This window comes from Hemiscyllium ocellatum, chromosome 10 (genome assembly GCF_020745735.1).
Source record: "Hemiscyllium ocellatum isolate sHemOce1 chromosome 10, sHemOce1.pat.X.cur, whole genome shotgun sequence".
NCBI classification, from domain to species: Eukaryota; Metazoa; Chordata; class Chondrichthyes; order Orectolobiformes; family Hemiscylliidae; genus Hemiscyllium; species Hemiscyllium ocellatum.
This window is the reverse complement of record NC_083410.1, coordinates 18740807-18762923: the sequence shown is the minus strand read 5'-3', so window position 1 is coordinate 18762923 and position 22117 is coordinate 18740807. Positions and strand designations below refer to the sequence as shown.

The following is a 22117-nucleotide window of genomic DNA, read 5'->3' as shown; positions in this document are numbered from 1 at the left end:
GTAACGAAACGTCTGGAAATGAATCTTCCTGCTTTAATTTTCTTTAGGCAGTATGTTGACTGTAGGTCGAAAGTGCATACAGAACTAATGAATAAAAATGTTACTGCAAAAATAAATGGTTATATTTCTCTTGCAGCTTGCTGATGGGGTAGAGCTCCTGCTTTGTTCATACCCACAATATATAAAAGTTGATAGTCTTCCAGGTGGAAGTCTGGATGACAAGGTATGGCATTTTTCGAATATGATAGAGATCAAACCTAGAAATTATTTGCTTGTATAATCTGTGTTCAGGTCCCTGATTTAAACTGCAATGACTCCATCTGTGTTGCAATAAGGAAGTGGGTTAGGATTGATGTAGAATTATATTGAATGTGTAAGACAGAAACAGCTCAACCAACCAGGCCAATGTTTATACTTTACTTTGACACCATCCTTTCAAACTTCCTCAGCGTAGCCTATTCTTTATTTACTTGTCTAACTTTCCCTTGGACACAAGACCTGCATTTTCACTACTCTCTGGAAGTAAGTTTTTTTTTTCCAAATGCCCCATTTGGTTTGTTTTATCTTGTGTTGATGCCTCTGATTTTACTGCTTTCACAAAAACTCTCCTCCTCTTTCTCTGTCTGTCTTTCTCTCACACATATATACACGCACTTACTTTCTCACCTTTCTGTCTCATCTTCTTCTCCCTACTAGTATTAGAATGTTTTATCATTTTAAAGTCCTCTACCATGTCATCCCGCAACCTCCTTTCAAGAGAAAAGTGAACCACTTTCTGTTCGTTCTCGATGTGTACAATGTTTCAGTTTGGTATCACCCCAGTAATTCTTTTTGATAGCTGGTCAGTGGCTTTGTTATCTTTTTAAATAATACAGCAACCGGAACAGTGTCCAAGTGTCATCTAACCAAGATTCAGAACAAGTCTGATAAACTTTTCTACTTTTTAAACTGCCCCTCTAGAAATAAATGGCCTCTCTTTGTACTGTTTGGTTTGGTTTGGTTTTGTTAGAACTTTATTAATCTGTCTCAATTTTGTGATTTGTGTGTTTGTACTCTTTGAACTTTTCACTGCTCTGCTCCGTTTAGATTTTTCATTTTCCAAGTGTGATGTAACTTTTTTTTTACACTAGAGTATTTGGAAGAGATCATCATCTCCTGAGAAAGAGAGTAAATGTGAAGAGGAAATGTTGGGTCATTGAAGGCTTTTGACCTGAAAAGTTAACTCATTGTCTAACCATTAATGTTGCCTGATCTACTGACTATCTGCAGCATTTTGTTTCCAGCTTCCAAAGTATTTTGTTTCTGTGTGGCAATACAGAGTTCCATACAGGGCTAGCACGTATTATAAGGGATCTTTTCCTAACTCGATGATCAAATTTGGCAAAGTGATAAGATGGAAGGAGCCATCAAGATCCTGTCACTAGCTGCTCACTGCTGCTCGAAAATGTACTCCGTTAATGAGGATAGCATCTGAATGGACTGTGATCATTTGAAGTGGAAAAGCTTGCCCAGACTCCCGTCTCTTGTTTCACTCCAGCAAAGTCAGCCATGTCACTACACAGGAGATGGTGTCACTATTTCACCAAGGTTATGGGAGAGCTGAGAGAGAAAATAGCTGAGATGAGGGATACAGTTGAATTTCTACCATTGAGTCTGAATAGAGATAACTGAATGATATGAAGAACATAAATGGTTAAGGAACATTTGTATTAAAGTAGATCAGTGCCACTACATAATAAATGTTTTCCCCAACCAGGGGACATTGTTTTGCAGAGTTGATTACTCATTTATTGCTCATCCCTAATTGCCCAGAGGGCAGTTAAGAGTCAACCAAATTACTGTGGGTCTGAAGTCACATGTAGGTCAGACCAGGTAAGGATGCCAGTTTCCCTGGCATTAGTGAGCCAGATGGGTTTTACTGACAATCAACAAGGGTTTCTTAACTCCAGACTTTTTTATTGAATTCCAATTCCACCATATCCCCCGTAGCAGGATTTGAACCCAAGTCTCCAGAGCATCACCTGGATTAACAGTCCAGCAATAAGACTACTGGGCCATCACCTCCCACACTATTTTATAAATGGTTCCAGGTGTATGAAAAATCTAGAGAATGTTAAGTGATGATTTAAGAGGCATTCAACATTTTAGAAGGTTTAGATAAACTTAATTCCAAAACTTTTACCAGTAGAAGACTGAAATTAGAACTCAAAGTTGGTTGAATTCTAAAGGACATAGCTGCTAGACTAGGTCTGTGGCAGATGAAGGAACCAACAAGAGGGAAAAGCATACTTGATTTCGTCCTTGGAGGAGAAAGTGAGGTCTGCAGATGCTGGAGATCAAAACTGAAAATGTGTTGCTGGAAAAGCGCAGCAGGTCAGGCAGCATCCAAGGAACAGGAGATTCGACGTTTCGGGCATAAGCCCTTCTTCAGGATTCCTGAAGAAGGGCTTATGCCTGAAACGTCGAATCTCCAGTTCCTTGATTTCGTCCTTACCAATCTGCCGGCTGCAGATGTATCTGTCCTTGATAATATTGGTAAGAGTGACCACCACGGAGTTTGTGTGGAGATGAAGTCCTACTTTCAGACTGTTACCTTCCATCGAGTTGTGTTACACGCTAAATGGGACAGACTTTTTAAACAGATCTAACAACTCAAGACTGGGTATCCATGAAGCACTGTGGGCCATCAACAGCAGCAGAATTATACTGTAGCACAATTTGCAACCTCATCGCCCACATATTCCACCGCTCAAATGTTACCATCAATGCTGGTTCAATGGAGAGTGCAGGCAGGCATGCCAGGACCATATCTAAAAAGAGTCAACTAGTGAATCCACCAAACGGGACTACTAGCATACCAATCAGGCTCTTTGGCTCAATAGTATCTCAAACATCTATACACAGCCATCAGGGGAGCAGTTAAAATTGTTCCTATTCAACCTAACAACTTATTGAAGCTATGGTGATTGTCACAAACAGAAATACTTTATTCCCTGTAAGAGGTGTCACATTTATAACCTTCAGAGCGAGTGTCCCAATGTCAAATGTGCCCAGTAGCATGTGTTTTTGTGAGTTGTAATAAAATGATTTATTCTCACTCTATCCTGTAGATAATGTAGTTTCACTCACACTCATTTGTCACAAACATTAGATACAGATGCAGGTATTATATAGTTCAGTCCCTCATATCCAGCAGGTAGTTTTAGTTGGTTTTAATGCTTTAAGATTAAAGCAGGGGTCATGTAAAGGATTTTTAGTAAGCTGTTACTTAGAGGCATAGAGATGTACAACGTGGAAACAGACCCTTTAGTCCAACTTGTCCTTGTCGACCAGATGTCCTAAATTAATATAGTCCTATTTGCCAGCACATGGCCCATATTCCTATAAACCCTTCCAATTCATATACCCATCCACATGCCTTTTAAATGTTGTAATTGTACCAGCCTCCACCACTTCCTCTGGCAGCTCATTCCATACACGCACCACCCTCTGTGTGAAAAAGTTGCCCCTTCGGTCTCATTTATATCTTTTCCCTCTCTCCCTCAACCTATGCCACCTAGTTCTGGACTCCCCCCCCAACCCAGGGAAAAGACCTTGTCTATTAACCCTATCCATTGGCCCTCATGATTTTATAAACCTCTATAAGGTCACCCCTCAGCCTCTGACACTCCAGGGAATACAGCCCCAGCCAATTCACACTCTCCCAATAGCTCAAACTCTCCAACCCTTTTAAGTTTCACAACATTTTTCCTATAGGAGGGAGACTTGAATTGCACACAATAGTCCAAAAATGGCCTAACCAATGTCCTGTACAGTCGCAATATGACCTCCCAACTCCCAAACCCATTGCTCTGATCCCAGCACGATGGCACAGTGGTTAGCACTGCTGCCTCACAGCACCAGATACCTGGGTTCATTTCCCGCCTTATGCAACTGTCTATATGGAGTTTGCACATTCTCCCCGTGTCTGCATGGGTTTCCTCCTGGTGCTCTGGTTTTCTCTCACAGTCCAAAAATGTGCAGGTTAGATGAATTGGCCATGCTAAATTGCCTGTAGTGTTTGGTGAACAGGTAAATGTAGGGGAATGGGTCTGTGTAGGTTGCTTTTCGGAGGGTCGGTGTGGACTTGTTGGGCCAAACGGCCTATTTCCATGCTGTAAGTAATCTAATCTAAAGGAAGGCATACTAAACGCCTTCTTTACTGTCCCATCTACCTGAGACTCCACTTTCACGGAACTATGAACCTGCACTCCAAGGTCTCTTTGTTCAGCAACACTCCCCAGGACTTTACCATTAGGTGCATAAGTCCTGCCCTGATTCGCCTTTCCAAAATGCAACACCTCACATTTATCTAAGTTAAACTCCATCTGTCACTCCTCGGCCCATTGGCTCATCTGATCCCACTTATAGAATAATGCTGTTTTAACGCAGTTTTATTTTGTGGTGAAAAATCTTTTTTGCAAGAATTGTATTTTTGCATAGGAAACTTTTTTTTTACTAGGAGTACACATTGTTTTCATTAATGCAGACAACATTGATCACAACTAATTTTAGCTAACTCCAGTTGATATTTATATTCTGTGAACAAACATTGCGCAATGCAAAATTTTCAATGAAATTATGAAATAAGTAATTTTCTTTGTCAGTATATTTTTTCCACCCTCCTCCTCTTAAAATTGCTGACTTTTTGGGGCAGTGAGGGTAGAGGCAGAATTATTTGTGCAGATGCGGTTTGCCTTCAAACCGACAGAGTGTAGTCCCATCCTCTGCCAGTAACCACCAATCCTTCTAGCCCAAATAGCACACTCAAATGGGAACCCATGCTGTTGCAATAATGTTATTGTCATAAGGCAGATACCTTTGCACTGCCCAGGGTTCGCATAAACAGTGTTAGTGTTTAATGTGAGTGCTGTTATTGGGTAAACTCACTGAGTCATCTGATAATAAATGACCTTTTATAAACAAAAAGGCTGGAAAATCTTCCTAACTGTGCAGCCTTTGTGCTTTCCTTCTTTCCACAGATTTCCTTAGCGGCTGCTTTGTACGAGAAGGGTCTGTTGATGACTGAATATCCACTGCTGCCTAAGAGGGACTAATCTTTTAGTAGGAGATGGACGTTTTAAAAGAGTTTCATATCCAATTATAATCTATTGCAAATTTGCATATAATTGTTCACTGTATAAAATACATTTAATTTAGATGTGATTTAAATAGTTTTTTTCATTCTGGCTAGTCTTAAAAGTTGCCCTTTTTTTAAGGTAATAACTGGATACTTGTATCAAAAGATGAACCAAGATCATACTGAGGAATGAATGCCTTAACTGTAATAGCTGTGTATTCAATGATTTGTGTCTTTACCCTACCCTGAAGCATTCTGTGCATTTTGCCAAACTTTCTATGTGCATGTACAGCAAAACATTTAGATTTAGTTAAGTAGAGACATGCTCAACATACAGATGAGGATTTAAGTTATAGCTTTTATAGTTAATATCACAATGTGAGTGGGGGTGACAGTGCTCTGAAAAAATAATTATTAAAACAAATGATTAACACTGATAGCTCAGCATCAACCTTGTGTGGATGGGGGAGAAGAATGATCAGTACGTTTCAAAAAGAAAACATGCAATTTTTTGAAACTTTGCACATCCTATATTTGAAGGGATCTGGGCAAGGGTCTAAGACTATTTGGTTAATGCTTTCAAACAGCCAGCAACAATCACGACAGACTGATACTCTGATGTAAGTTGATACAAGCTCAGTTTTTGAATTGGATTTATAAGCTGTATCACCTAAGAACCACGAGAATCAAACAATCACAACAGGTAAGATGTGATGACAAGTGACTAGGGATTTATAGAGTCTTACATGTCCCAGTTGCTTACATGTTAAGCCACTGATTAACATTTTTAGATGTGCTTTTTCTGTTTCAGGCCTGGTTCACACACAGCTCACTCTCCAAACAGCAATGAGCTAAATGATAAGTTGATCAGGTTTTATTAATGCTAGTTGAGGAATGGAGTGAGACTAGCTCTTAAGAAGAATTTAGTTACTCTTCTTAGTGTTGTGGGGTCTTTTACAGTCACCTTGATCAACAGATAGTTGCCTCGATGTGATGTCTCATCCAAAATACAGCGCAATATAGCACTCCCTCAATACTGAACTGAAAAGTCAGATGAGATTGAATATTCTAGTACTGCAATTTCCTGTCTTGGAGTCAGCTTGGTACCACTGATCCAAGCTGACACTTCATAAGACCATAAGCTATGGGAGCAGAAATTAGGCCATTCAGTTCATCGAGTCTGCTCTGCCATTTAATCATGGCTGATAAGTTCCTCAATCCCATTCTCCCACGTTCTCCCCTTGATCTCAAGAACCTATCTATCTCAGTCTTATATATGCACAATGACTTGGCCTCCACAGGTCATTGGCAATAAATGGCAATAAATTTCATACATTCACTATTATCTGGCTGAAGACATTTCTCCTTATCTCTGTTTTTAAAAGGTCGCCTCGGGTCCTAGTCTTCCCTACCAATGGAAACATCTCAACATCTACTTTGTCCAGGCCATTCAGTATTCCATATGTTTCAATTAGATCCCTTCTCAACTCTATTGAGTATAGGCCCAAAGTTCTCAAACCTTTTTCATATATTAAGCATTTCGTTCCTGGGACCATTCGTGTGAACTTCCCCTGAATTCGCTTCAGGGCCAATACATCCTTCCTGAGATATAGGGCCCAAAACTGCACACAATACTCCAAATGTGGTCTGACCAGAGCCTTATCGTGCCTCGGAAGTATATCGCTGCTTTTATATTCATAAGAACAGAAGAAATATCTGTCACTGTCACAGATAGTTTAATTCAGCTTGCACCAAATTTGGAGGGAGTGTATGGGGTGGTTAAAAGTGGACTTATCTGGTTTAGACACAGGCTGAGCCATCAAGGAAACCTTATAAAGAAAATTAATGTCATGAAATGAAAATGGATGCTGAAAACAAAATGCAGATTTTATAGGATGTCAAAACTCTAAGGGTCGGAAACCGATAATGCGGCATTACTTCAGCAGGGTAGCTAGAGTTGTTCAGCCAGTTTGTCGTCTCCTTGGACTTATGGTTAACCTTTAATATATCAATCATACCAAGCGCTTCATAGAAGAGTTAGAAAATAAAAGTTTGAACCCAAGCCACATAAAAGGATATTAGGACAGGTGCAGTAAAGTAGATGAGTTTAAAGACCATATCGCAATGAAAGATTGATGTAGAAAGCTGAATGTTTATGACTCAGCTGGGGATGCAGAAGCACCAGAATTGAAGGATCACTGAGTTCTCAGAACATTTTTATGTTTACGAAGTTGTAGATTGAGATGACTATGGTAATGCAGGGAGTTGAACTTAAATGTTGGGAGTTACAAAATCAGAACACAGCCAGAAGCCAATTAGAATGCTTAATTCTGAAGGTGTTAGGATGATGGATGAGGGGTTTAACAGCTGATAAGCTAATACAGTGGCTGAAACAGGCAATATTGTGGAGGAATATTGAAGAGTATCTGATTCAAGAAAACAGCAAAAGATGATGTTGGTGATGGAGGATATGAAGTTTGAGGAGCAATGTAGGAATGCAGTCACTCATTCCTCTGACATTTGCTGAGCAGATGATTTAAAACATATAGTTTATTGAAAGTGAAGAAATGTGAACACAACCAGGATATGTTAGTGCTGGTGCTAGCTTCACACAGGAATTGTCACTTTGAAGACTTAACTGCCAATTTTAATTCTTTCCTTCAAGTAAATCAAATTCTGTCCTTAGTGATTGATTTTGTTTCTATGACAATTCATATTGTACTCATTATCCTGGTTCCTGTTTGAGTACTTGCACTCACTTGATATAAGTGTTCTCAAAGTGGGGTTTCTGTTGCATACTCTACTTGAAAGCTGAGCACCATGGAGCAAACCAGTTTGAAAAGACTATCAAAAGAAATGTTTTCAAAAATATAAAAATACAACAATATAATGAGAATAGTGTATTACCAACTTTCCCGTTTTGTTTCCTGGGCTGGGTTGGACTTAGTCTGTATTCATACCATTGTAAGCAAGAACATGGTCAGGTTTTTGCTTTAAAGATACAGGTTTGAGATAGCAGATTATTAGCTTTGGGTCTGGGAAAAGGTACTGACTAGAAGGCTATAATATCAGGAACACCTATGGCCCACTGATAGCCATTTACTATTGATCCCACCAGCATTCTCCCATTAGGGAATGGCACTGACCTTATGCTAAACTGAATTATATCTCCCTAGAGGCTCAATGCTCCAAGAGCAGGCTGTCAGGATCATTAACAACCCTTGTGGCCTCAATGCCTCTGCAGATTTACCCTCCAGTTACCAAGGCCTACCTGCACTAGCCCAGCACGTAAAATAAAATTTCGGCATAACCTGCAACATGCTGTTTCATTCCCTACACAGGGGAGGGGGCAGATCTACTGGATCCTGGTCAGATTGGTTGGCCCTCAAATGGATATCACAAATGAAATTAATCCCACCTCTAGTTCCCCAGCAGGATGAGGTTGGGACACACATCTTGTCCTGACTTGAAGATCAATGGTCAACTAGCCACTCATCTGTGTTTTAATGAAAACACGTTATTTCTAAAATAGAATACAAGTTTATTAGTCCCTTTTTATTAGATTAGTTGCTTGCTAAGAACATTTTTCCCTCCTGTTTTTTTGCATCAGATTTGATGTTGTTAAACTTTCTCTTTTGAGCTTTTCTCCAGTATTGTGGTAGGACTTGCTGTTCTGTTTTGTGAGTGCATATATTCATAATAGGATAAATATCCATCTTTATCGATGTCATCCTTTTCCAAAACTTCATCTGTCATTGCTGTACCAAAAGAAAGCAGTGAAGATGTAACAGGTTAATGGATGGAGTGAGATCAACCTTGATCTGTACTTCAAACTTAGCTGTGTCTGCAACAGCAACTTACAGCAGACTCAGAAGCTTCCAGAGAATTTATGTTTATATTTAAAATTGCTTCAACTTGGTCTAAGGTTTGAAAGGGAGATTTGGCCTGGCAATTGAACAGTCATTTAGTCTCTCTGTTTTAAGAGCAGGGCAGGTGTCAGCATTCCAAAACTGAGAGTTTAAACTGGTAAACATTACAGGACCTATACACAGTATACAAGACCAAATGGAGTTTCCCTTTTGGGAACTGTACAAATCCAGGTGCAAATTGCTCTTGTGCTAGTCTTCTAATTTAATTTGATGGTTTAGAGTAATTTGTGTAAAAATGTATTTGTTGTCAGTACAATACATTTAAACTTTGTTTTAGAGGCATAAAGATGCTGATGGATGTTTTCTGAATGTTATAATTAATAAATATTTAAATTTGACAAATGACCGCTGTATATCTATGAAATCCATAAACTAAATATAATTTTTTAAAAGAACTTTCTATATGTGGGTAAACCCATTTTCAGTTGTATTGATAAACTGAATGAAGTTACCTGTCTTAAGTACTTTTTAACCACTGCCTAATTGTAGTGGTTCACAGAACGAAGACATTCCCTCAGTCATACAAACGAAAGCCTTCAAATCAGCACAGTGCAAGGAGGCCCACCTTCCTGGTGAAATCAGACTGGGGTTGGGGTTATTTTGTAGGTGTGTCAGGATTCCCACTCTCTCTATTTTAAAACAGTAAAAAAGATTGCAACCACTTATTTGTGCTCAAGGCCATGACCTTTGGGGTGATTTGGCCAATTGTGAGGAATTGCTGTGGACAAAACAGTGTAACCTTGTAAAAGCTCTATCACAAACTTTCAGATAATATTAAAAACATTGTGTTGCTTACATCTTTGGAGGATGCACTTTCTTTTTTTAACTCTATCTGAAGAGAATAAATATTAAGCAAACTTCTAGTACCATCCTTAAGATGTACAATAGATTGTTGTCTTGGGGGTGAAGTGAGTGGATCTCATTTTAAATCATTTTGGAATGATTTGGCTGCAGCATCAATCAGGAGTGTTAATTCATGAATTATACCTATTAGCAATTTCATCATTTCTTCTGTTGAAAAGGACGCCAGGGTTTCTTCAAGGGAATCTTCCAGTGCGGTAATTATTTCCAGGCCATCCAAGAGTGTATTTTTGTCAAAGTCATGCAGACTGCAGAGATGGAAAAGGAATTAAGTAGGACGCTCATGAATTAATTCAACAGGAAAAGTCTTTATAGAACATAGAACATAGAAGGATACAGCGCAGTACAGGCCCTTCGGCCCTCGATGTTGCGCCGACCGAATCCTACCTAACCTATACTAGCCCAATAACTTCCAAATGCCTATCCAATGCCCGCTTAAATGACCATAAAGAAGGAGAGTTCACCACTGATACGGGCAGGGCATTCCATGAACTCACAACCCGCTGTGTGAAGAATCTACCCCTAACATCTGTCCTATACCTACCACCCCTTAATTTAAAGCTATGTCCCCTAGTAACACCTGACTCCATTAGCGGTAAAAGGTTCTTAGTATCTACCCTATCTAAACCCCTAATCATCTTATACACTTCTATCAGATCTCCCCTAAACCTTCTCTTCTCCAATGAGAACAGCCCCAAGTGCCTCAGCCTTTCCTCATAAGATTTTCCTACCATTCCAGGCAACATCCTGGTAAACCTCCTCTGCACTCGTTCTAAAGCTTCCACATCCTTCCTATAGTATGGCGACCAAAACTGCACACAATACTCCAGATGAGGCCGCACCAGAGTCTTATACAACTGCAACATGACCTCAGGACTCCGGAACTCAATTCCTCTGCCAATAAAGCCCAGTACACCATATGCCTTCCTCACAGCACTATTTACCTGGGTGGCAACTTTCAGAGATCTGTGTACATGGACACCAAGATCCCTCTGCTCATCCACACTACCAAGTAGCCTACCATTAGCCCAGTAATCCATCTTCTTGTTATTCCTACCAAAGTGAACGACTTCGCACTTAGCTACATTGAATTCCATTTGCCACATTTCCGCCCAGCTCTGCAACTTATCTATATCCCGCTGTAACCTACCACTTCCTTCCTCACTATCCACAACTCCACCGACTTTTGTGTCATCCGCAAACTTGCTTACCCAGCTTTCAAGTCCTTCCTCTAGATCATTTATAAAGATAACAAAAAGCAATGGTCCCAAAACAGATCCTTGTGGTACACCGCTAGTAACTGCGCTCCAAGATGAACATAATCCATCAACTACTACCCTCTGTCTCCTTCCAGCCAGCCAATTCCTAATCCAAACCTCTAATGTATCCTCAATGCCATACCTCCGAAGTTTTAGCATTAGCCTACCATGGGGAACCTTATCGAACGCCTTACTAAAATCCATATACACAACATCTACTGCTTTACCCTCATCCACTTCCTTGGTCACCTTCTCAAAGAACTCAATAAGGTTTGTGAGGCACGACCTGCCCTTCACAAAACCATGCTGGCTATCCCTGATCACGTTATTCCTACCCAGATGTTCATAAATCTTATCCCTTACCATTCTCTCTAAGACTTTGCCCACCACTGAAGTCAGACTCACTGGCCTATAGTTACTAGGGCTATCCCTACTCCCTTTCTTGAACAATGGGACCACATTCGCTATCCTCCAGTCCTCTGGTACTATTCCTGTTGACAACGACGACATAAAAATCCAGGCCAATGGCTCTGCTATCTCCTCCCTAGCTTCCCATAGGATCCTGGGGTAAATGCCATCAGGCCCAGGAGACTTATCTATATTCATCCTTTCCAATATTCCCAAAACCTCTTCCCTGCATATTTCCAGGGCATCCATTCTAATTATTTGTGATTCCATATTCACATCAGCAACAGTGTCCTGTTCCTGAGTGAATACTGATGAAAAGTACTGATTTAATGTCTCTCCAATCTCCTCCGCCTCCACACACAACTTCCCACTACTATCCTTGACTGGACCGATACCTACCCTAGTCATCCTTTTATTCTTGACATACCTATAGAAAGCCTTTGGGTTTTCCCTAATCCTACCAGCTAAAGACTTTTCATGTCCCCTTCTCGCTTCTCTTAGCTCCCTCTATAGCTCCTTCCTGGCTACCTTATAACTCTCAATCGCCCCTACTGAACCTTCACGCCTCATCTTTACATATGCCGCCTTCTTCCCTTCTTTCTCCATTAAATGTATTTTTAGAAAAAAAAACAAAGGAATGCTCCAAGGAGATATTACATTCGATCTTGTGGGCGGCACGGTGGCACAGTGGTTAGCACTGCTGCCTCACAGCGCCTGAAGACCCGGGTTCAATTCCCGACTCAGGCGACTGACTGTGTGGAGTTTGCACGTTCTCCCCGTGTCTGCGTGGGTTTCCTCCGGGTGCTCCGGTTTCCTCCCACAGTCCAAAGATGTGCGGGTCAGGTGAATTGGCCATGCTAAATTGCCCGTAGTGTTAGGTAAGGGGTAATGTAGGGGTATGGGTGGGTTTCGCTTCGGCGGGTCGGTGTGGACTTGTTGGGCCGAAGGGCCTGTTTCCACACTGTAAGTCTAATCTAATCTAATTAAATATATTTGTCAAGCTTTTCTTCCTGGCTGGTAGTCATAATTTTGCTGTGGTTATATTTAATCTTGTTATTAGCCTCTTGATGGAAGGTCACAACTTTGAGGCATTTCAATACTGTTGTTTAAGATACTATACCCGTGATCTTGGTATCTTATTGTACTGGTGCATGATGCTAAGAAACAGACTCTATACCCTAACAGTGTAATAATTTCCACAGTGAAGATTAGAATTGGTGCAGTTGCTGCAATTGATTGTCTAAAGATGCAGCTGTTTATTGCAATGATATATGCCTGTTTGAACTATATTAGTGTATACTTTTCATAATTCTTTTCAGCTAAGAGATTTATACAGTCATACAGCACAGAAGCAGACCGTTCAGTCCAACTCTTCCATACCAACCAAGTTTTCCAAACTAAACTAGTCCCATTTGCCTAGGTTTGGCCCATATCCCACTAAACCTTTCTGATCTGTGTACCTGTCCAAATGTCTTTTAACTACTTTACCTGCATCTACCATTTCCTCTGGCAGTTCATTCAATATACCCACCACCCTCAGGTCCCTTTTAAATCTTTCACTTCTCACCTTAAACCTTGCAGTTTTAAACTTCCTTACCTTGGGAAAAGACCTTTGCTAGTCATCTTATCTACGCCTGTCATGATTTTATAAACTTCATAAGGTCACCCCTCAACTTCCTACATGCCAGGGGGGGAAAAAGCTCCTTATAACTTTGAAATATTCGAAAGGGGCACTGTTTTCTCACAGAGGGTCATGTATTAATGGAATGAGTTTCCGGAGGAGGCGGTGGAGGCTGGTACAACCACGACATTTAAAAAGCATCTGGAGGGGTATATGAACAGGAAGGGTTTAAAGGGACAGGGGCCAAGAACTGGCAAATCTGACTAGAATAATTTGGGATATCTGGTCGGCATGGACGAGTTGGACTGAAGGGTCTGTTTTCACGCTATATGGCTCTAAGACTCTATCATTTGAATTGAATTTAACTTATTGTCATGTGTACCGAGGTACAGTGAAAAGCTTTGTCTTGAGAGCAATACAGGTAGATCATAGTAAAATAGCATAGATAACTAAATCGTAGGTAAACAGTGACAAAAACAAAAAACACAAGTACAGGCGACTGCGAAGAGTTTGTGAGTCCATTCTAACAACAGTAGGGTAGAAACAGTTTCGAAACTGGCTGGTGCAGGTGTTCAGGCTACTGTACTTTCTCCTAGATGGTAGAGGTTGTAGAAAAGCATTTCCAGGGTGGAATGGATCTTTGAGAATGCTGGCTGCCTTTCCTTGAGGGTGGCCTGGAAGATGGATTCTATAGATGGGAGGTTGGCCTTTGAGAGTGTCCAGGCCAAGTTCACCACTCTCTGTAACCGTCTTCAGTCAGTTACCATACCAACATACAGACAGAATGTTCTCGATGGCACATCTATAAAAGTTGGCAAGGGTATTCGCCGTCATGCCAAATTTTCTCAGCTGCGTCCGTATGATCAATCCAAGAAAGCTGATTGTTAATTACTACTCCCAGGAGCTTGACACTCTCCACTTCTTCCAGCTCTGTCCTGTTAATGTGTAGGGGTGCATGAGTAACATCTTGCCAAAAGGCAATAATGAGTTCCTTGGTTTTGCTGGCATGGAGAGCTAGGTTGTTCTTAGTGCACAGTTTTCCAAATCTTCCACCTCCCATCTGTAATCTGTTTTGTCGCCATCTGAGATTCGACTGACTATGGTGGTGTCATCAGCGAACTTCTAAATGGCATTAATCTGGCATTTGGTGACACACACAGGGGTATACAGTGAGTACAGTAGGGGGCTGAGTACATACCTCTCAGGGGGCTGCAGTGTTGAATGTTATCCCAAATCTTCACTGATGGAGGCCTGAGGATCCAGTTGCAGAGTGGCGCTTAGTCCGAGATCACTAAGTTTAGTAATCAGTCTCAAGGGGATAAAAGCATTGAGAGTCAGAAAGTGAAATTATGGCATTTCTATGGCCCTGGATCAGACTGCAATGCACTCATCCATTGAATCAGTAAGGGAGTCCAACTGACTGTCTTCACAGAACCATCAACTACTGTCTACTAGAATTCAGCGAGGTTTCCATTGTGAATATTTTAGGATTATTGTATTTGTGTTCAACTGATCAAAGTAGAAAAGGCTGATAATCAAGCCAGGAAATCTGAGCATCTAGAAAATAGGTACACCCCCTTCTGCTATCAATATACACGAAACAGGTGGCCGAGCAGGTTGGATTTTAAATAGCACCATGTTAACTTCATTGACAGCAGTTCAAGAACTTCTTGGATTAGTCATAAGCAATTAATATAGGCTTGTCCCAATTTAGAGAGAATAGAAATTCATTGAGAGCCTGTTAGTCTGAGAGATTTCTTCTTAATGCAACAGTACTAAGCCTATTGTACAATCATGGTGATTCTATATAACAAAATGTCACTTGTAGTTATTAATGGTGCACAGGAGGCAATGTAACTGATAGTTCATAATGGCTCCCTGTCAAACAATTTAGTCAATCCCTCAACATCCCTGTAGCACTGCTACTTTTTCGATATTAGATGATCCCTTGAAGGAAATGGCAAAAATGCTGCATTTGAAGTTTTGTTGGATAAAATCAAACTTTTTCAAGTGAATGGGATTACCACTTCTCTCCTTTCATTGAGTAGAACTAAAAACTAAGATATTCCTTTAAAAGATTATTGTAGGATTACTGCTAATGGGAGGGCAGCTCAGTGGTCAGCACTACTTCATAGCGCCAGGGACCCAGTTAGATTCCAGCCTTGGGTGACTGTCTGTATGGAGTTTGCGCATTCTTCCTCTGTCTGTGTGGGTTTCCCCCAGGTTCTCCAGTTTCCTCCCACAATCCAAAGATTTGCAGTCTTTGTGGATTAGCCATAGGAAATGCAGGATTACAGGGTGGGCTGCCCTTTCAGTGGGCCAAATGGCCTGCTTCCACACTAGGGATTTTGTGAATTGTCATTTACTGAGTATGAATTACACATATATCCTCTTTACCACTTGTAGGTCATGGGGTGGTGCTGGCTGGCCAGAATTTGCCAGTTGTCCTTTGAGAAGGTGGTGGTGAGCTGCCTTCTTGAACCACTGCAGTCCATTTGCTGTAGGTAGACTCACAATGCCATTAGGGAGGGAATTCCAGGATTTTGACCCAGTGACAGTGAAGGAGGGTGAGTGGATGGAGAGAAACTTGCAGGTGATGTTGTTCTCTTATCTCCTGCCTTTGTCCTGCCAGATGGAAGTGGTTGTCTGTTTGGAAGATGCTGACTAATACTGGGATCAGCATTTGTTGTCCACCTTCAATTGCCCCAGAAAGTGAGTGGCTTGAATTATTTCTGAGGGAGTTAAGAGGCATCCACATTTGTGTGTCTGGAGTCACAGGTAGGCCAGACCAGGTAAGGGTGGCAGTTTTCCTTTCCTAAAGGGTATTTGTGAACCAGATGGATTCTTTCACAGTTACTGTTACTAGCCTTTAATTCCAAGTTTATTCATTGGGCTTGAATTAGACATAGAACATGGAACATAGAAGGATACAGCGCAGTATAGGCCCTTCGGCCCTCGATGTTGCGCCGACCGAATCCTACCTAACCTATACTAGCCCAATAACTTCCAAATGCCTATCCAATGCCCGCTTAAATGACCATAAAGAAGGAGAGTTCACCACTGATACGGGCAGGGCATTCCATGAACTCACAACCCGCTGTGTGAAGAATCTACCCCTAACATCTGTCCTATACCTACCACCCCTTAATTTAAAGCTATGTCCCCTAGTAACACCTGACTCCATTAGCGGTAAAAGGTTCTTAGTATCTACCCTATCTAAACCCCTAATCATCTTATACACTTCTATCAGATCTCCCCTAAACCTTCTCTTCTCCAATGAGAACAGCCCCAAGTGCCTCAGCCTTACCTCATAAGATTTTCCTACCATTCCAGGCAACATCCTGGTAAACCTCCTCTGCACTCGTTCTAAAGCTTCCACATCCTTCCTATAGTATGGCGACCAAAACTGCACACAATACTCCAGATGAGGCCTCACCAGAGTCTTATACAACTGCAACATGACCTCAGGACTCCGGAACTCAATTCCTCTGCCAATAAAGCCCAGTACACCATATGCCTTCCTCACAGCACTATTTACCTGGGTGGCAACTTTCAGAGATCTGTGTACATAGACACCAAGATCCCTCTGCTCATCCACACTACCAAGTAGCCTACCATTAGCCCAGTAATCCATCATCTTGTTATTCCTACCAAAGTGAACGACTTCGCACTTAGCTACATTGAATTCCATTTGCCACATTTCCGCCCAGCTCTGCAACTTATCTATATCCCGCTGTAACCTACCACTTCCTTCCTCACTATCCACAACTCCACCGACTTTTGTGTCATCCGCAAACTTGCTTACCCAGCTTTCAAGTCCTTCCTCTAGATCATTTATAAAGATAACAAAAAGCAATGGTCCCAAAACAGATCCTTGTGGTACACTGCTAGTAACTGCGCTCCAAGATGAACATAATCCATCAACTACTACCCTCTGTCTCCTTCCAGCCAGCCAATTCCTAATCCAAACCTCTAATGTATCCTCAATGCCATACCTCCGAAGTTTTAGCATTAGCCTACCATGGGGAACCTTATCGAACGCCTTACTAAAATCCATATACACAACATCTACTGCTTTACCCTCATCCACTTCCTTAGTCACCTTCTCAAAGAACTCAATAAGGTTTGTGAGGCACGACCTACCCTTCACAAAACCATGCTGGCTATCCCTGATCACGTTATTCCTACCCAGATGTTCATAAATCTTATCCCTTACCATTCTCTCTAAGACTTTGCCCACCACTGAAGTCAGACTCACTGGCCTATAGTTACTAGGGCTATCCCTACTCCCTTTCTTGAACAATGGGACCACATTCGCTATCCTCCAGTCCTCTGGTACTATTCCCGTTGACAATGACGACATAAAAATCCAGGCCAATGGCTCTGCTATCTCCTCCCTAGCTTCCCATAGGATCCTGGGGTAAATGCCATCAGGCCCAGGAGACTTATCTATATTCATCCTTTCCAATATTCCCAAAACCTCTTCCCTGCATATTTCCAGGGCATCCATTCTAATTATTTGTGATTCCATATTCACATCAGCAACAGTGTCCTGTTCCTGAGTGAATACTGATGAAAAGTACTGATTTAATGTCTCTCCAATCTCCTCCGCCTCCACACACAACTTCCCACTACTATCCTTGACTGGACCGATACCTACCCTAGTCATCCTTTTATTCTTGACATACCTATAGAAAGCCTTTGGGTTTTCCCTAATCCTACCAGCTAAAGACTTTTCATGTCCCCTTCTCGCTTCTCTTAGCTCCCTCTTTAGCTCCTTCCTGGCTACCTTATAACTCTCAATCGCCCCTACTGAACCTTCACGCCTCATCTTTACATATGCCGCCTTCTTCCCTTTCACAAGGGACTCCAATTCCTTACTAAACCACGGCTGCCTCACAAGGCCCTTTACACCATGCCTGACTGGTACATACCTATCGAGGACACGCAGTAGCTGCTCCTTGAACAATCCCCACATCTCATTAGTGTTCTTCTCTTGAAGCCTGTTTTTCCAATCCACACATCCTAAGTCATGCCTCACTGCATCATAATTTCCCTGCCCCCAGCTATAGCTCTTGCCCTGTGGCGCACGATTATCCCTCTCCATCACTAAAGTAAAAGTCACCGAGTTGTGGTCACTGTCCCCGAAGTGCTCACCTACCTCCAAGTCTAACACCTGGCCTGGTTCATTACCTAGAACCAAATCCAATATAGCCTCCCCTCTTGTTGGCCTGTCGACATATTGTGTCAGGAAACCCTCCTGCACACATTGTACAAACACCGACCCATCTAATGAACTCGAGCTATAGCTCTCCCAGTCAATATCTGGGAAGTTAAAGTCCCCCATAACAACCACCCTGCTACCTTCACTCTTTTCCTGAATCATCCTCGCAATATTATCCTCTACTTCTCTAGGACTATTAGGAGGCCTGTAGAAAACACCTAACAGGGTGACCTCACCTTTCCTATTTCTAACCTCAGCCCAAACTACCTCAGATGGCAAGTCCTCTTCCATCGTCCATTCCACTGCTGTGATACTGTCTTTGACAAGTAATGCCACGCCTCCCCCTTTTTTACCCCCATGTCTGATCCTACTAAAACATTTGAACCCTGGAACGTGCAACAGCCATTTTTGTCCCTGTTCTACCCACGTCTCTGTAATGGCCACAACATCGAAGTCCCAGGTACCAACCCACGCTGCAAGTTCACCTACCTTATTCCTTATACTTCTGGCATTGAAGTATACACACTTCAATCCACCTTTCTGGTTACAGGCACCTTCCTTAGAGATCGCTGCATTATTCCTAACCTCCCTACACTCAAGGTCCTGTACCCTAAAGCTACAGTCCTGGTTCCCATGCCCCCGCGGAGTTAGTTTAAACCCTCCCAAAGAGCACTAGCAAACCTCCCCCCAAGGATACTGGTGCAGACCAACTCCTGCAGTGCAGTTTAAATCCATTATCCCCTCAGCATTAGGCTAAGCTTCAGGATTACTGATGCAGTAATGGGTATTTTCTAATTAACCTGTTCAGACTTATTATTATGGCTGGGAGAAATGGGACTTGAACCTGGGCCTCCTGGCTCAGAGGTAGAGAAACTATCACTACATCACAAGAACTTGATATTTCCTCTGTAGCGTTGCTTTAATGTAGCCTGCTCAACTGCATTCAGGATCCCAGATACAGTGCATTCAATAGCATTCTAACCTCCAGGAATGTTGTATATTTAGGAAAATTCTTATTGACCAATCTTGCTGCTTGCCAATTTCCATTTTATTCAGCAGAATATTACAACCCAAGCCTGGAGTAAAGCACAGCTGTGACTATCTATTGCCAGATCTCCTGCTGTTGCCAAGGAAGAGACTGTCACCTTTTTAATACAATCACTTGTACCACAACTGAGCTGTGGGTTGCTCCTGTTGCTCTTCGGTCAAGCAGCAGCAACTGTAGAAGATGAAGCAGGTTATCTCAGAAGCATCACTCCTTAGCTGGCTTCACATTATCCCCAGTTGATAAGCTAAGGGTAGTGGTTAATCCTTCTTAAGATCTTCCTCTGCTGTCTGTCATGTTTCCCTCTTCACACTTATCCAGATGTGGCGTGGTCTGGAGCCACTGTCCTCAGTTATACCTTCCCTCATGCCAGACTTGGGTCAATTTTCTTGGCTGATTTGTAATTCACTTTCTAGCAATTGTGATTCACGTGGATTGGTCTAGCAGGCAAGAATAATTCTCTCTGGCTCTTTAACAGGAATTTAGAAAGTCAGGGAAAAGAGGAGTATAATAGCAAGGCTCTTCCTTGCCAGTGTTTAATTCTTGGAGAAGTTTCATTAGTAAACAATTACTTATTAATGCACATTTAACAAAATTTCTTGAAAGAATGTCACAGGTGTCTTTAATAGAATCATACAATCCCAACAATGTGGAAGCAGGCCATTCAGCCCAGCAAGTCCATACTGACAGTCTGAAGCACATCCCACCCAGACACTGGCTTCCCCCCATTTCTCCTCCGGGCCAGTCCTGTAATTCTGCATTTCCCACGGCCAATCCACTTAACCTGCACATCTTTGGACTGTAGAAAGAAACCCACTCAGACACAGAACATGCAAACTCCACACAGTCGATTAAGGCTGAAATCAAACCCAGATCCCTGGCACTGTGAAAAAGCAGTGCCACCCACTCAGCTGCATGGGTGGTATGGTGGCTCAGTAGTTAGCACTGTTGTGTCTCAGTGCCAGGGACCAGAGTTTGATTCTAGCCTCAGGTGACTGTCTATGTGGAGTTTGCAGGTTCTTCCTGTGTCTGTGTAGATTTCCTCCCACTATCCAAAGATGTGCAGGCTAGGTGAATTGACCATGCTAAATTGCCCATTGTGTTCAGGGATGTGTAGGTTAGGTTCATTAGTCAGGGGTAAATGCAGAGTTATAGGGTAGGGAAGTTACTGGGTGAGTTACTCTTTGGAGGATCGGCGTGGACTTGTTGGGCCAAGTGGCCTGTTTTCACACTAGGGATTCTATGAAACAATTTCTTTAAGTACCAAATTTTACTCTTGCGGATGACAAAGAGAGGTCACTGGTAGTATTCCATGAATAGCAACTTTCACAACCTCCGAATATTCCAAGGTATTTTGCAATTGGAGCAGGAGTTTGAATTGTAGTCCCTGTTGTAATATAGGAATCATACTCACCAAGTTGTACCTAAGCAACTCACACACAATATAATAACAAACTGTGTTAGTGATCTAAATTAAGGGATAAATATTGGAATCGTGAAGATTTCCAGTATAAGTTCAACTGTATTTAGCTTACGTGAAATAATAGAATTGCAGCTCTTCTACAGACAATTCATCAATGTTAGGCTCTCCAAGGTAGTGCTTCAGCTCCTTCTCAATGTGACTGAAATACAAATGTGATTTGTATGGAATAAAATATTGTAAGCATTGCTAACCTGTTTACATAATGTCAGAAAATGGCTCTGACTAACACAAATTTCCTAAATAATCGACACCAACCCCTCCTGTAGCACAGCCCCCTGCTAGACCTTGTTTGCAATGGATCCGCAGATGCCTGGCCCCTCAGCCAAGTGACTATTTATGCAATGAAGCTATAACAACTAAGGCAGACAAGTGTGTAAGGGAACCTTACAGCCTAGTCTGAACATCTCCTTCACTCCTCCGCACATTTATATTTGCCAATCTGCGAAGAATTCATCTATCCCTCCTACCCCTAGCAGTTTTCAGACTGACCAAATTAAAAACTTGCATTTTTATAGCACCTTTAAAGTGACCAGACAGCTTTACAGGAGCAATGGGAGGGAAGGCTCCAGAAGGGCTGTTCCAAATAATAAACGAGGAGAGTGGTAAACGCATGTCTGGTAAACCTTGATCTGCTTTCTGTAATTGGTCTGAAGCGGTCCCAAAGGAGCCAGAGCTGTTTACAGACTGGGAGTCCTGTTGCCCCACACCTTCTGTAACACTGCCCAGGGTTGGGAGTGGTGAGGGATAGAATGCGGAATCGGCACTTCTGCCTGGCTTCCTATCCCAACCCTAGAAAGATCAAAATACAAGAATCTCCTTTTAATCTATTCTCAGCCTCAACAGAATGGGCCAAAGGATTTCCTCACGGGGACCAGCACCCCCCACCTCTCCCTCCACACCCCATATGTCCGATCCCTTTAGCCACAAGAGATTTACCGACCTCCTCCTTAAAAAGGCAGACAGTTTTAGGGGCAGTTTAGGTCTGACATAAGTTAATCTGTTCACCACATGAAGTTCCAAGTGGAATTAGAGTGAGGTAGAGAGTTTTAGTTAGCTTCACGAGCAATAATCACAAGATTCATTTTCCATTTACTCTTATTCAAGAAAGTAGTCAGGTTCAAAAGAAAATAAACTTGAAATATGCTCAGGTGCTGATGCAGCAGCCAGT

General features: G+C 41.9%; 1 protein-coding gene across 2 annotated transcripts in view; it reads left to right on the top strand.

The window, feature by feature from the left end:
- The window catches only part of riox1 (ribosomal oxygenase 1), a 59539-nt gene extending 50096 nt beyond the window's left edge, over positions 1–9443 (top strand). Inside the window, exons 14-15 of one of the 2 annotated variants that reach the window (XM_060831316.1) lie at positions 137–223; positions 5022–9443. In XM_060831316.1, coding sequence (XP_060687299.1) covers positions 137–223; positions 5022–5096 — 162 coding nt within the window. In that variant the 3' untranslated portion in view covers positions 5097–9443. Of the gene's footprint in view, positions 1–136; positions 224–1130; positions 1345–5021 lie in introns of those variants that run through there. The other variant, XM_060831317.1, reaches the window with a different exon arrangement.
- Positions 9444–22117: the final 12674 nt, after the last annotated feature.